At 42.0% G+C, this 15,019-nt stretch overlaps 1 protein-coding gene across 1 annotated transcript in view; it reads right to left on the reverse strand.

The window, feature by feature from the left end:
- The window catches only part of COLEC12 (collectin subfamily member 12), a gene marked incomplete at its 5' end in the record, with an annotated part of 88,730 nt that overhangs the window by 15,793 nt on the left and 57,918 nt on the right, over positions 1–15,019 (reverse strand). The window contains one exon of the mRNA XM_082328991.1: positions 4,462–4,584. Coding sequence (XP_082185117.1) covers positions 4,462–4,584 — 123 coding nt within the window. The remainder of the gene's footprint in view (positions 1–4,461; positions 4,585–15,019) is intronic.

The raw sequence follows: 15,019 nt of genomic DNA on the forward strand, positions 1-15,019 counted from the left end.
TAGCTTCCAGTGGCAAAAATGTGAAACGCTTGCAAGGTCAGAGGCAGCCTTCAGCTTCCACACCAAACCTTGTCTAATAGGCTTTTGCATTCAAGTGACAACCAGGGGCAGAAATTTCTTCTCATCACAAGAGTATTTAGCCCTTTTGCTACACTGGGAGCAGGATGGATCTGAACCAACCCTGGGAGAGGCTACACAAGTTATTGTGCCAGCTCCCTCTTTCAAACAGAAGAAATAAGGTGCTTCCCATGTCTTGAGATAGTGAAGCCAGTTCTGTAAACCTGTGTGGGGTAGGGGGTACCACTAACTCTTTCTGTCTGTGAAATAATCTGCAGCTAGGAAATAGCCTCATAGAAGTTGTTGCTATTTAAAGATTTGGTTTTTTACTAGAAGTGGAAATTTTAGGGTTCTACTGTTCATGAGTAACAACAAGAATCCCAGACCTTTAAAGTGTAGTCCACCAAGTGCTCCTTTATTAACTTTTGCCCTTGTTTTTCTGACTCTGGGTACCATAGTTACACAGCAGGCTTTTATTGCTTCCCCAACACCAACAGGAGAAAAAGCAGACCAAGATTATCCCTAGTGCAACTGCACTGAGGTGAATGGAGTTGCAACAGAGAAAAAGTCCCAAGGTTTTCAGAGAGACCAGACACCCTTTGGTGAATTACCTGCCTGCTCCTTTCTATACTGCTAACAAGCCAGTAAAACAGAGACTCTACTGTGTGTGCAAAGATAGAGTCAGTGTGGCTTTCTGTATTTGAGATGATGGCAGATTGCTTGCTAAGCACCAGATCCAGGCTACAATAATGGCTTTGCTTTTTCAGGGGGACCATTGCTCAATACCTTCTGCTTTAGAAAGCATTTTTCCCCTCCAATATAGCACTAATTTTTCACTGGGTCTTCTGCTCATTAAAGTTACTTGTCAAAATGCTGTATGCCATTTTTCCTAAATGAAGCAAGAACAGATTCTCTGTTTGTCCTGCCCAATTGTCTTCCAGGCTGGAGCCCAGATGAGGAAGGACCCTTCAGTCACTTCTGACACTCCACTGATGCATGTATACACCTATGCATCACATGCAGTCAGCGTGGGGACCATACTTGGTTGTTCCTTCTGGCTAGCTCTAGGCAGCTCCTTGTTCAGTCTGTGGTGTTCTGCCTTGTTTATGGATAGTCACTGTGAAGGACATGGCTCAGTCTGGACACTTAGGACCTCATGAAAGCATCTGGATTTAAAAAGCAGGCCTACTCCAAGTGTTTCTGCTGGACCTGTGCCTTGACTAGCAATGTCACATCACCTATGGGTCTTGTTAATTCAGATTTAGTGTAATATTCACCTGTTTTCTCCACTCATGCAATACACTGGCAAATGAATATATATTATCAATAATGAAAGGAAAATGTACTTTCTTCCTTTTGCTGTTCAAATGAATGTCTGTTTGTACTTCAGATCTGAAGTTTGTAAAACTGAGATTTTATACTGTCCTATAGCAACAAGAATGTTTTCATTCTTGATTGGTTAAGGACTGACCAGGGAATGAGAAATTCAAGCTGAGAGCATGCTAGCTCCCCTCACTGGAGTGAGTCACAGGAAGATCATTCACCTCCAGTAGGCCAATTCAACACTGGCTGGTGCCAGAAAAATTATAACTTTGTATTTTGCATTTAATTTAAGAAAGCATGTGTAAAAAATTACAGATTGCTTTATTAATGTTTTTAACAATAATTTAATGTCCCCTCAAAGCAAACTAATAGTAAACCCGGCCTGTTATTCCTTAATGACCTTGATGTTTAATTCATGTTTTGGTTTCAGGTTCCTCCAAACTACTATGTAATTTTTACCACCAGTTTGGAGGTTTGTTCTATGTTGACTTTGCCTCCCATTGAGTTATTTTTTTGCCTGCCATATTTAATCCACTGATTAGTAGTTTTAACGTTTTAAATCACAAAGGATATCTAAATACCATGTAGGAAATGAAAGTTTTAAAAGTAGTTTTGGGCTTTATAACCATAAGTGTGGGAGGCAAATTTAACAGAAACTTAGCTAAGAGACTGAAAGAATCCCTGATGCCAGCAGAATTCCTTCTTTTGGTGTAATATTGCAATAAAAAAGACAAGCCAAACTGATGCAGAGAGGAGAGTTCAAGAGCTCTATAAAATTTTATTTTGAGTTTTGTTCTTCCTTTAATGTCTAATACCTTCCCAACTATCAATAATATTGCAATAATTCCTCTGAATATGTACCATCAGCTGGGGTTTTGTCTAACTCATGTTTTCCCTGCAAATTACTGCTTAGGCACTGTGGAGACGAAGCTCTTAAGCTGCAGGTACAAAGGGTGAAATTAATGCCTGACATATGACCATTTGCTGCTTGGCGTTACAGACAGGATACCTTGGACTAAAAAGGACTTTTCTCCAGTGTCTGCCTCCTTCTCTTGGCATTCAGGTGGAGCAGTCACCAAGTCGGTGAGCGGCGGAGCAGTAGTCACCACAATGTCTTAAGGTCTGTGAGCAAGATGTGCATTATCCACCTTCCTATAATCTTTTTCCCATTTTTCTGTGGGAGAGGAAATTCTTTTGCCCTTGCCCTGGATAGATGTGGCTTGGTACTGCCGTGACAGAACGACTAGTCCCCAGTCAGGCACCAATGACTACTCAGTACAAGAAGGAGGTTTAGAAATAAGTGTAGCAAAGATGGGGCCTCAAGATGAGAGCAAAGCCTGGGGTAAAGATGGTGCTAGAGGCCCCTGTGGAGAAAGAAGCTTGAAAATTGTGGGTTGAAATGAGGAAGAGAAACTCCCTCTCCCAAAGAGATCTTTTGGACGGTTTCCTTATTGCTATTGCTTCCTACACAAACACGAACAAACGTTTGCCAAAGCAAGATACAGAGCAATGGTCCCTCCAACTTGATATGCTGTTTCTGGTGCCAAGAGAGGTCTGAGTCTTCTGGTGAGCCCCAGAACTGACAGCCTTGTATAAAACTCTCTTGAGGAAAATTCTGCTAAATCCCAGGCATTTAGTGGCTGGGTTATAGCCCAGAAGGATCCCATCCTCATCTGCTCTAAGCAGATCTCTGCAGATTTATATCTGCCAAAGGCCTAAGTTTGTCCTCCCCTAGTCCATATAACCAAATGATCTTATTTTTATAGATCAAGAACAAGTTTTTGAATCCTGGAAAGTTTTTTTTCCTCAGAATCTGACTTCCAGAGACCAGATACATATTCTTCAGGAGAATGTCTGACCAATTATATATGTACTGCATTTCTTTACATTTGGTTTTAATTTGCCCCATTCCGTCTGCTTTATCATGAAAAAGGAATACCTACATGTCTCTATCTGTCCTTCACATTCTCTCATCTCTAAATCTTCCATCTAAACCAAGCAGTTTTAATTTTCTTCCCACTCAAAACTGTACCAAATCCTCTTAAATAAGTATTTATCCCTTTCTATTTCTACAATTTCCTTTTCTTTCTCTGGCGAAGGACCAGAGATGATGTCAGCTCTGCTATGAGCGCAGCTGTTGGCGGCACAGGACGCACTGCATGCTAATCGCATGAATATTTACCCAGCTTCTTGGAGGGGGTTTGAAGCTACTCTCAGAGCCATACTCAAGCAGCTAGTTTAAAGCTAGCTTGGTTTTCTCTGCAGTATGCTGCGATGTCCTGTTATAATACTCACAATGATGTTATTCACTTTCTTTTTCTTACCAGAAACTCACGTGTTATTTATTTAACTTATTATAGCTGTGACTGCACAACTAGCAGACATTTACATCAATACATTCATAAGAATGCCTAAGTGGCTACAATTAATTAGTGCTGAGGATATATGGGAATTTTAAGCGGTGCTTTCCAATGTGCCCTACCGATGACTTGCACAAATGAAATTTTCTCCATTACTGGGTTGCCCAGCTACCAGAATCTTTGAAATTACTGCCAAAAGCCTCTAAGCGTCTTTGTTCATCAAAATAATTGTAGATAACTCAATACATTGGCACGTCCTGGTTCAACCTTTCTTCCAGATATTTCAAAGGAATATTGATCCCACACTTTGTTCCTGTGATAAATATTATATTAGTAAGACTATTCCTGGCTCTCCCATATCAGAAGGACATTTATTCTGGAAAGGTGTGATATGTGTAAAAGAGCTCAGTGAAATCAAGGTATAGCACATGTTGCAGGGCTTTGAGTCTTCCAGTTAGTAGTCCTTCATGGTGGAAGAATGGTCATTTTGTTCTAACTTTTTTCTTTTCTTTCAAACGTCTAATCTAGTTTCAAAACTTCATAATTGTTTGAAAGTGAAAATCTAAGGTTGCATTTTGTTGTTACGTGTGTACAAAAAGCCAACATTGCCAAGGTATTGATATTTAAGGTGAAATGTGATAAATTGCCTCTCTATCTAATATGTGGAAATGCGCTTGGATGCTTGGCTGAAAGTGAAGTGTTGGCCTCGATGCGTACATACCTTTGTATCCCAGGATGGCTACTGTGATTGTTAACAGGGCACATAAAATATATAATAAGATGATGGAAAACTTCAGTGCCCAGTTATTTTTACATTTGGTACATTGAGTCCCCTCCTGAATACCTGCAAAAGAAGATTTTAAGAATTTTAAAACAACAGCAGAGAACACATTGCTGGTTTTATCTCCCCATTTCCTCTCCTCCATTTTCTAAAGAACAAATTATTTATGTAAGCAGATGATATATGGGTGCCTATCTGCCTATTCTGCCAGGATAGCCTCCACGGTGGTTAAAGCATCAGCTTAGCGATACAATCACTTTGGGATTTTAGCATGTGGAAGAGAAGTAGGTTCTGCTTCAGTGGAAAACCTGTGGCTTTCCTGAGAGACATGACTATTTTCCGATTGTGCTCACACCACTATGGGGAGCTTTGGAAGTCAAATGTTCCTTAGCATCTCCTCTGTCAGGCATAATGCCACAGCAGCTCTTTCTTAGCATTCAGTCTCCCTACAAGGGCAATAGGAGACAGTAAATGCTCCAGCAGAAGGAAAATACAGAAATAAAATAGCATTGTGAAAACCTGGTAGGAGTACTGGTCCTGCTTTGTAACCATTATCACAAATGGTTACCATGTGAACACTTTCTTTCCATAATGAGAGAGACTTTTTTTCTTATTTTTGGGGGGTATGGAGAATACCGTTTCCACAGAAAAGAAGGGGTGCTATACTGGTAAAGCTAGTGGTACATCTATACCAACAGAAAGATGCTGGTGAATTTCCCCTTGTGGACAAGTTTAAGAAAAAGGGCTGCAAGTTAATGAGAGAAAACAGGCCTTTACTATTTTAGATTTGAGCTTTTTGCAGAATGGTTTGATGTCTTTGAGTCTATTAAGGAAGCAATATTCCTCTTTTCTCTACGTGCTCCTTGGGAACAGCTCAAGAGGGCTGGAAGCATTGATTAAGTTACCAAGAAATTAATCAGAAAACACAAACGTGTAAAAACATGAAAACTGGACCACTGTGCTGGAATGAATGGGTGGGATTTATGCCTCCTTCCAATGTGCATTAAGCAGGCCAGGATTAATGTAGCTTTCTACTACATTTCTTTGATATTTTACTTTATTTGTGTACTATTAGGGGAGTCCCACAGGAAAGCTTTAAGCTCTAATAAATTCTATGTACCAGATTACTTAACTAATCAAAACTTGCTCCATAGCTTTTTATAAGTAACTTATATTTCCCCCAAGGCCTAACCCACAGCTGATTTTACTTTTCCCAAATCATGACCTTCTGCAGAGCAGTTTTTTATTTTTCATTTTTTAAGAGAAAAGCACGGGCCACTTCCCCTGGGTTCACAGAGGACGGGTGACCAATATATCAAGTTAAGTCAACTGTATTTCCCTCTCAAAGACCAGCAGTTTGCAGTGACTTCCTGAAGCCCAGGGTACTTGAAGGAGGGATTACCATATTGGAGCAACTTGGGAAGAGGACTTATACCAAGTTTATTTGACAAGGCATTTTTCTCAATTGCTTCTGCACATATGCCGTAGCTAAGGCAGAAATGCATCTCTAACAGGTCAGCTCTCTTCCCACATTATGTCATCACATGTTTTTTCTAAACTTTTCAGCTGGGACGTCATGTTCTGTTGCCATGTGATGAAAGCGATGTCACAGATTTGGATTCCCTGGGGTTTAGGCATAAGAGCAGTTGGGAATCTGGTTCTTTTTTCAGGAACAGGAACATTAGGGGAAAATAAGACAAAGATTTGTAAGCATAAACCCAAGAACAGAAACTCTAGAGGGGAAAGGCTTCTCTCCTGCCTGTGCAGGCAGGAAGGAAGCGAGCTGGCACAGAGACGGGCAGTTGCATAGCCCGTTTATTGGTGACTTGGATTTGGAAGGCTGATAACTTCTGCACCACAAAAGAAAAGGTGAAGGATCGATAATTCAATAGCCAGGTTTGCTTGTGGATCCTGATGTGTGGGCTGGTTTTCTTTGGTTGGTTGACAATCTCAAGGAGTTTGCTAGTGGGGAAGCTCTGCTTGCTGAAAAAGCTGGAGAGGGAAAGTGCAGTTTTCTAAGGGTTTGCAGTAGGTATTCAGAGGCTGAAATTATTCCACAGTGTGAACTCGTGGTGTCTGGAGCACCATTTTGCTGCTGTTAGCTGGTAGTACTGGGCTCATTGAGCCCCTGTGAGCTGAATGCAAGGTTCTTCCTCCAAAGGGCTTAAAATTCAGATTCCTATCCTGTAAGTCTTTGAACATCTCACATATCAAAAAACACGAGAATCTTCGGGCACAAAGCACATGACATTCACCTTCTAAATACACAGCTAACAGAAAGCTTGATCTTCCCTATTTTAATGTTAATGGAAGCAGGACCAGATCCATAACTGGGAAGACTGATAGACTGCAGAGGTACAAAGCACAGAGAAAGGCAGAAATAAAAACAAAACCTTTGACAGCAACTGCACATAGATGTTTCACTTGATTACAGTCTCATATTAAGATTACTCATTTTATGACGACCTGCTTTTTGTCACCGTACTCCGGCTTCCTGTGTAGTGTAATGAGCTGAAACTTTGCTGATGTCACTGGATGTATTGCAGGTCAGCGTCTAGCATCATGTATTTTCCAGCGCTTCATAAGGATCTTGTTTCACTTGTCTCAGTCCTCTCTATTGCTAGTGCTATAAAACAGCACTTTGGCTTTTTGGAACTTTTACTTTCAGCGTATTTCCAACTGACATCATAACAGCACCCCAACAAAAGCCAGACCTTTCTATCCTTTAACAGTCCAGCACTGTTGGTATCAATAACATAAACACAGCATCCTAAAGCGATCATACAGGCAGGAGTGATTCCATTAACTAAGCTGGGCTGGGACTGTGTATTGCATTGCCTGCTGGCACTTTCTGCCTGTCAGCTTAAAACTGCATCTGTCTGCCATCGAATCCCCGCTACCCTCATCTAATGTGCCCCAGGTCCAGGGCTGGAGTAAAATGCCACGGAGCTCTAACAGGCTCCTTTGTTTTCCTTTGCCTAGAGGTGGACACAGTAAAGTCTTCCAGAGCTATTAAATACAGAGCTCTTAACTCTGTTGCTAGTAACAGCTCACTTTCTAGTTTACTAGCCATATAAAAATTACTAAAGATAGAGGTATCTGGAAGACTCATTCTGATGTCTTTTTGTGCAGATAAATAATGCAGGCTATGAGCAAAGGTAAAAGCCAGGAATGCAACCCTCTCTCTATAGGGATGAATTACAGTGTCATCAGGGCTCCACAACCTCCCCAAGCACAGACCCTGGCTTCAACTTGCCCTGTTGCTCTTCCCCACTACCCTGTTTAAGGACCAAGCTCAAATAAGCTCGTTCTGATACAGGAGATGCATTTAGTCCGTGCTGTGAGGACACTTATTTTTATTGAAGGGCTGCTCTGAGAAGATGTGATAGCCAAAACATGAAGCAACAACAGGTGGGAGACTATTTCAAATGCTCATTGTGATTACACAAAACCCAGCAGGTTGGCATAAAATTATACAGGTTTAGCACAAAAGCTGAGAGTCAAGGCTTGAAGGGGCTCTTGCTTGGGCTTTAACTTGACAAAACTTCCCCACTTTTACCCACTCAGCTACCTGCTTTCATGGCTTACACAAAATGCAGTGTTCTTCCAGGAGATGTGTAACCTCTTATCTAGAAAGCTGTAAACATACAGGGAAAGACCCTACACACCCATTCCGTTGATAGGACATATGTAAAACCTGCAAAAGGGGGTTCTTGGCTGAAGTCAGCTCTTCTCCGTTTGTTATTGTTGCTCCTAGTGCAGCACACTCCTCTCTGTGTCCTGTACACGTGTTTTCAATGTTGGTCTGCTCCCAGACTTTTGTCACTAACTTCCAAACCCAGGGAGCCAGGGTCACTTCCGCATGATGTGCATTTCTCACTGCTGATTTGATCAACGTTTAATAAATATCAGATGGGACACAATGTGCCTCATTTCACTGGACACATGCTTTTTTCCATTCCTTTCCCCAACTTATTAAAATAAGAGCTCTGGTTTTTCTGCCTCACTGTTGGGAAGACATCTGGCCAAACAGACAGCGACCTAGTACAAAGAGATCCTGCTGGCTCACATGCTTTGGGGACCCCCTTCTCTGCAAACCAAGATGGTCACAAAAAAATATGCAAGTGAGACATCCCCCTGTTACCAGGCTTTGTAGTATTTGTTTTTCTAGCATTGCATTCCAGTGACTGAAGACTTTGTTCTCACGCAGGGGGTATACATCTGCAGATTCCTTTTGGGCTCCAGATAAACAGAGGTTTTGCTGGAGGAGGAGCTGGGTTTTTTGGTTGGGTTTTGTTGTTGTTGTTCTGTGTTTTTTAATGGGACATTAAATATCTTTGCTCTTTGACATGGAGTAAGCACCTTACAAAATGCCTGACTCCTCAACTATATTCCGCTTCAGGAGCACATCTTTGAACACTCAACTATGATTGCACATGCATTTTTTTGATGAATAATTCTTTTAGAAGTATTTGCCTCTGTGTCCTTTTCTTGGCTCTTGCTGCAGGATCATAGGTGGCCTCATAATATTTCTGCTAGCAGATCAGTTTTGACAAAGATGCAAGGTTCCCTTTGTAACCCTGACAAAAAATGTGCTGATAAAATGATTGAAGAAATGTAGCGCAGGAAATGGAGATACATACATTAGTTAGGAGGGGTTTTCCCCAGTGTGATTCATTGAAAAGAGATAACATCCCTTGAATTTCGGAAGGAAGACTGCAAGCCTAGTTTGCAGCCTTCAAATGATAAATTTCTCAAAGCTAATGTTTTCAAAACTGATGAGCAGTAAATCTAATAGCTATATTTAAAGGGACCTGAGCAAATTATATACATCTAGTTCCAACTCCCCTGCCATGGGAAGGTATCCCTGCCCATGGCAACGGGGTTGGAAGTAGAAGGTCTTTAAGGTTCCTTCCAACCCAAACCATTCTATGATTCTATGATTCAATGATTCAACATGTAGGTAGGAATCAAATATTGACAGGTACCTAACGGTGCAGAGTTGCAGCAAGCTGCCAGGGGGTGCCTATCTCACTAGCAAAAGTAGATGGTCCCATGAAGAATCCATCTCTAGGTTTAAATAACTAAATGCCTTGAGAAACGTGGCTGTAAGTGCTTAAATTCAGGCACTCAAGTGTAGAATGGTAGGTTTTTACTAATATGCATGACTAGCCATTAGGAAAGTAAGTCTGTCTCTTAGGACAGAGAGGATTTTAAAATTCAGGCATGTAAGTGTGTACATATATACATACATATATACACATACAGACATATTTATGTTCAAATATATAGAAAAATATATGTGTGTATATGTTTTTTACAGAGAAGCTTTTGTACTGACACAAACCCAGCATATTACATTAGTATGCTCAAATCAGAAGCAGACGCATCTTTGCCAACTATAAACTTTGTATAGCTTTGAGATTACTGGATCCAGCCAGCCACAAAATTTGAAGTGAGATTTTTGTCTTTTCTTCTGTGTGGTGTTACAGGTTATTAACCTATCCTTCACGAAAACAATTCCTGTGATCCTCCATGAATGGTTTCGTTGCAGTCAGCAAAACTGAAGATTCGATGGCTCCATATGACTATCCTACCCCAGAAAGCAATTGTTCTTTATAATGGTTACAAATGGCAAAAACTCAGACTGGTTCATTCTTTTTTTAATTATTATTTTGAGATAAATCTCCTCCCTTCAGTTTAGAGTATATTCTTACACTATAAAGGCTATAACTTGAGCTAAGTGTAAACAGATGCCCTACATTTTTCCTAGCTAATGCATAAAGGTCTGTGCCCATCCCCAAGTTACTGGATGGGCATTTAGCATGAGGCTGCAGCCATGGGAAGAACAGCATGTACTGGGGCTTCTCTGAGCAGCTGCCCCTCTAGCCGCTGCATGGTGCCCCAGGCCCTCTCTGGCTCTGCAACCTGAATGCTTCTGGACAACCCCTCTTGGGGGTAAGTGTGGCTAAAAGAGCAAACATCATGGCTATTGCACGACTGGTCTGCAGGGGAGCGCTGAGCCCTTAGGTTGTGGTTGTGAAGTGCCTGGTTTGGGAGAGCCATGCTGCTGCCTTCATTCAAACTGAGCCATTCCTCACGCCACAGCTCCCTCACGTGTGCACATCCATCCCCAGGGCTTCGTGGGGAAGAGCTCTTGACCAGGCACACCAAGGCCCTTTATTGTACGTTATAAAACAGGGGTGATACTACCAAATTGTGTCCACCTTCCCCACCTTCTTCACTCCTCGCTCAGTCTCTTGCTGTGATTCCCTTTCCACTCGGCCCTAGGGGGAACATGAGTGCCAGCCTTCCTCCCACATCCACAGTCTTTGCAAGCCCTGTCTCCGCAATGGCAACAGTCCTGCAGTGCTGGCTTGAGGGCAGGTGAATTGCAACAGCCTGCTTAACTTCATTGTCAGATTTTTACAATGCCATTGGAAAAAATATTTAGCACAAACATGCTGTCATTCGTTCCGGAATTTGCTAGTTTTGCTTCTGGTTTTGTAATCAAATAGGGATAAATGCAAGCTACGCTTGATTTGAAAAGGTTTCTGGTTATTTACTAGGAAGCAATTAAAGCAGCAAAACTTGAAATCTAAGCGGTGGTCATGTACTCACTGAACTTGTGGCAGTTTTCCTATGCCAGGTGGAAAATCATGAAACATGGCAGCAAGACAGAGCCCGAAACAGCCACTCTATATTTCAAGTAAACACTGCACGACACAGAAATTCTTTCTTCATAAATTAATAAATAAATGGACCAACCCCAAACCACTCCATCCTCACAGGTTTCTACAGTGTCCCGCATAACCTGATTGCCCTGTTACATAGCTGGCAGCTTGTACAAATAACCCCTGTAGAGGAAAAAACACACCTCCAAAGCTTGTTCTGAGAATTTATGCCTCAAAAGAGCTGTGTGACTCCTGACGGAGCCAGTGGTGCCAGTTCCTGTGATTTTATCCTGAGCTTTACACTGTGGGATATCTTTTTCACCCTGGTGCCTCTTTCTTTCCAAGTGCAAGGTCCTGCCCCTGGGCTGGGGCAACCCCTGGTATCAATACAGGCTGGGGGATGAAGGGATTGAGGGCAGCCCTGCAGAGAAGGACTTGGGGGTACAGGTGGATAAAAAGCTGGACGTGAGCCGCCAATGTGCTCTCAAAGCCCAGAAGGCCAACCGTACCCTGGGCTGCATCGAAAGCAGCATGGCCAGCAGGTCGAGGGAGGGGATTCTGCTCCTCTGCTCTGCTCTGGTGAGGCCCCAGCTGGAGTGCTGCGTCCAGCTCTGGGGTCCCCAGCACAGGAAGGACATGGACCTGTTGGGGCAGGTCCAGCGGAGGGCCACAAAAATGATCAAAGGGATGGAGCACCTCTGCTATGAAGAAAGGCTGAAAGAGCTGGGGTTGTTCAGCCTGGAGAAGGGAAGGCTCCGCAGAGACCTGACTGTGGCCTTTCAATACTTAAAGGGGGCTTATAAGAAAGATGGAGACAAACTTTTTAGCAGGGCCTGTTGCAGTAGGACAAGGGGTAATGGCTTTAAACTAAAAGAGGGTGGATTTAGATCAGATATAAGGAAGAAATTTTTTACTGTGAGGGTGGTGAAACACTGGAACAGGTTGCCCAGAGAGGTGGTGGATGCCCCATCCCTGGAAACATTCAAGGCCAGGTTGGATGGGGCTTTGAGCAACTTGATCTGGTTGAAGATGTCCCTGCTTATTGCAGGGAGGTCAGACCAGATGACCTTTAAAGGTCCCTTCCAACCCAAACTATTCTATAATTCTGTGATTCTATGATTCTTGCAGCTATATAATTATGTGAGACTTTCAGCTTGCATTTTAGGAGAACAGCATATTCCTAAGACTGTTAAAAAAAGAAAAGTGGGGAGATGTTGTTCCTCAAGGCTTAAGACATTAGAAGAATCCACCATTTCCAGGACTTTTCATAATCCTGCCCCTAAAGAGCCACTCACACCACTGATGGGGCAATGCTGGGGCTGGGGCTGGGACTGGCAGGGCTCACCATGTCCTTCATCCCCTGAAGCTGGAGGGGGACAATTTGTCCCAAGAGTCCAGGGTATTTTAGTGCAAATGGGGGGGGTCCTTCTCTGGGACACCTTGGAAAAACCCCACCCTTGCTAATCCGCAGGTTGCAGCCCAAAGCTGTGTGTGCAGGGGAGGCTGGGCAAATTCTCCTCCACCAGACTGAGTCTGTCAGAGGCAGCGGCCGCTTCCCATAAATCCAAATCCCACATCTGACATAATAAAGAGCCTCAGCGGGCCAACACTATTATCTCTGGAAAGCTTTCAGCCTAAGAAATACTTTATTCTATGTAATGTACACAAACCCTTTCATTAAAGGAGGGGAGAACCCTCATTTTCAGCCTGACCATCATCTCTCACTTATTTATATAACCCAGCCAGCATTTTCTCTCTGGCTTTGTTCTTCTTCACAGTAGACCAGAGATTCACAATGAATTGTCAGACATCCTAATTATACACTTCAACAACCATCACCATTTAATTATATAGTATTACCAAACAATGTCCTACTGTGATTAAACACTAAATATCTTAATTGAAAGGATACAAAAAGCCCAACCACAACACAGGCTAAGCAAAGGCTGCTGAGTATCTGAACTGTATGTTAGGCAAATATTATGAACAGAACTGAAGGACCAGTGTGGTAAATTTTAAGAAAAATCATGGATTTGCAAAAGTTTAAGGTCCAGCCATAGCAACGCGGTAAGAATATCACACCACCAGAGGGTCCAACATCTCACAGACTATTAGATTTAAAGACATGTCTAGAGCTTAACTCAAACCAGAACAAAAAACAGTAAGCGCTGGTGCTTTTAAATAACTGTCTGGAACAAGAGAGATGTGTCTGTCCTCAGTTACTGAAAATCAAGCAAGGGATCACTCAGTGCACGTCTCTGGAACTAAACCCAAAAATGTAATTAGGCTGTTCAGAAGATGAGAGAAAAGCCAGAACAGTTAAAAGAAGATGAAAATTATGCATGAATTAAAGACCTGTCCAATGACAGAGAAGACACCCACGATACATCACAGCAAAGAGCCTCTCTCAAACTGTATCCCAATAGAGAAGAATTTAGACTGACTGGCAAGAAGATATACAGCCAGATTTATAGGGAGATCAAAGCCAGATCTTTGGTTTGTGCAATAGCCTCCTAAGACAACCTGAGGATATTCCATCCAGTGAGTTAATTAAAACTAGAGTGAACAAAGCATTAGCAAAGTCACAGAAGGGATCTGTCCTTCAGAGTTATGTCAGATGGTGAAGTAATGCCATTTCTGCGTAAGTCCAGGCCCTCCATTCTGAAATAAACAGCTTCCTAATGAAACATAGATCCTAATTAAGATGGTATAATTTGATGATTAAAGTACATGATTTTTAGTCTTAATTCTAACTACATTCAACTGAAAGGAGGAAAAAAGGTAACACACTCATTTCCCGCCATATTCTCTATTTTTATAATACAGTATTTAGGTGTTAGGGACCCTAGTAATGGTGTTACATTAACTGGTAGGTAGAAAAAATAATAACTCTGTGCTTTGTAGCTTTTGAGATACATTTCTTTAAGTGGGCAACATGATCTTGTCCAGGGCTATGAGTGTGGTAGGTACCGATACCGCCGGCAGTGACACCTGTACTGCAGAGCAACTCACCGGGGATGTGGTGAAGTCATCCACAGGACAGGTGGAAAAAACATTGTCTTTGCAAGAAACTTTCACCCTTTGTTTACTAGCTTCTTCTGCAACTTTTAACATTATGTTAAGGACAATGCTAAAAACATTGGATCACTGTTTTACAGAACAAGAAAAGCTCACCCTCGCCAAATGAAGACTCCAGCCACGCATAACAAGGCAACATTTCTATATTCACCGATGCTGCCACAAATGCTATTCCAGTTATCTACAGAAATTAGTTTTTTTTATGTGCGTGCACAAGTTAGGTGGGAATACTCGGCAACCATCTGTTCCGCATAAGTTTCTGTGCAGGTACATACGTGCACACATGCACCCCTAATGTGGTCAAGGCAGGTCGTTCGTTTAAGTGCATTATAAAATCCCATGTGTCTCTGCAAAGTGTGCTTTTAAACTCTTGTAACTCATATGAATGTAAACCAATTTTCACTAGGTAGTTGGAAGCACGCTGCCCTTCTCTTTCATCGTGTTTTTTTCTCTCCTTCACTACCTAGCAGAGCATAACAAAATAAAGTTTCAACCATACTTGATGGCATAAAAACTGTATTTATCTTTTTCCATTAGGGAAAAATACAAAGCTACTTTTGATGAGGCTTTCAGCAGGAAAAATAATTGCCTGCAGGCTATGAACAAGTATGCCCAACTTCATGTGGAAAAGCAAAATTTTGAGAAAGTTATAAAGACTGTGATTTGTTAGCATTAAAATGCAGGTGTATCTGTATCTACAGGTTTTGTTACATGTGCCAGCTGGAATGCTGCAATGAAATGCTGAC

The sequence above is a fragment of the Platalea leucorodia genome (genome assembly GCF_965183815.1).
Source record: "Platalea leucorodia genome assembly, chromosome: 1".
Taxonomy (NCBI): Eukaryota; Metazoa; Chordata; class Aves; order Pelecaniformes; family Threskiornithidae; genus Platalea; species Platalea leucorodia.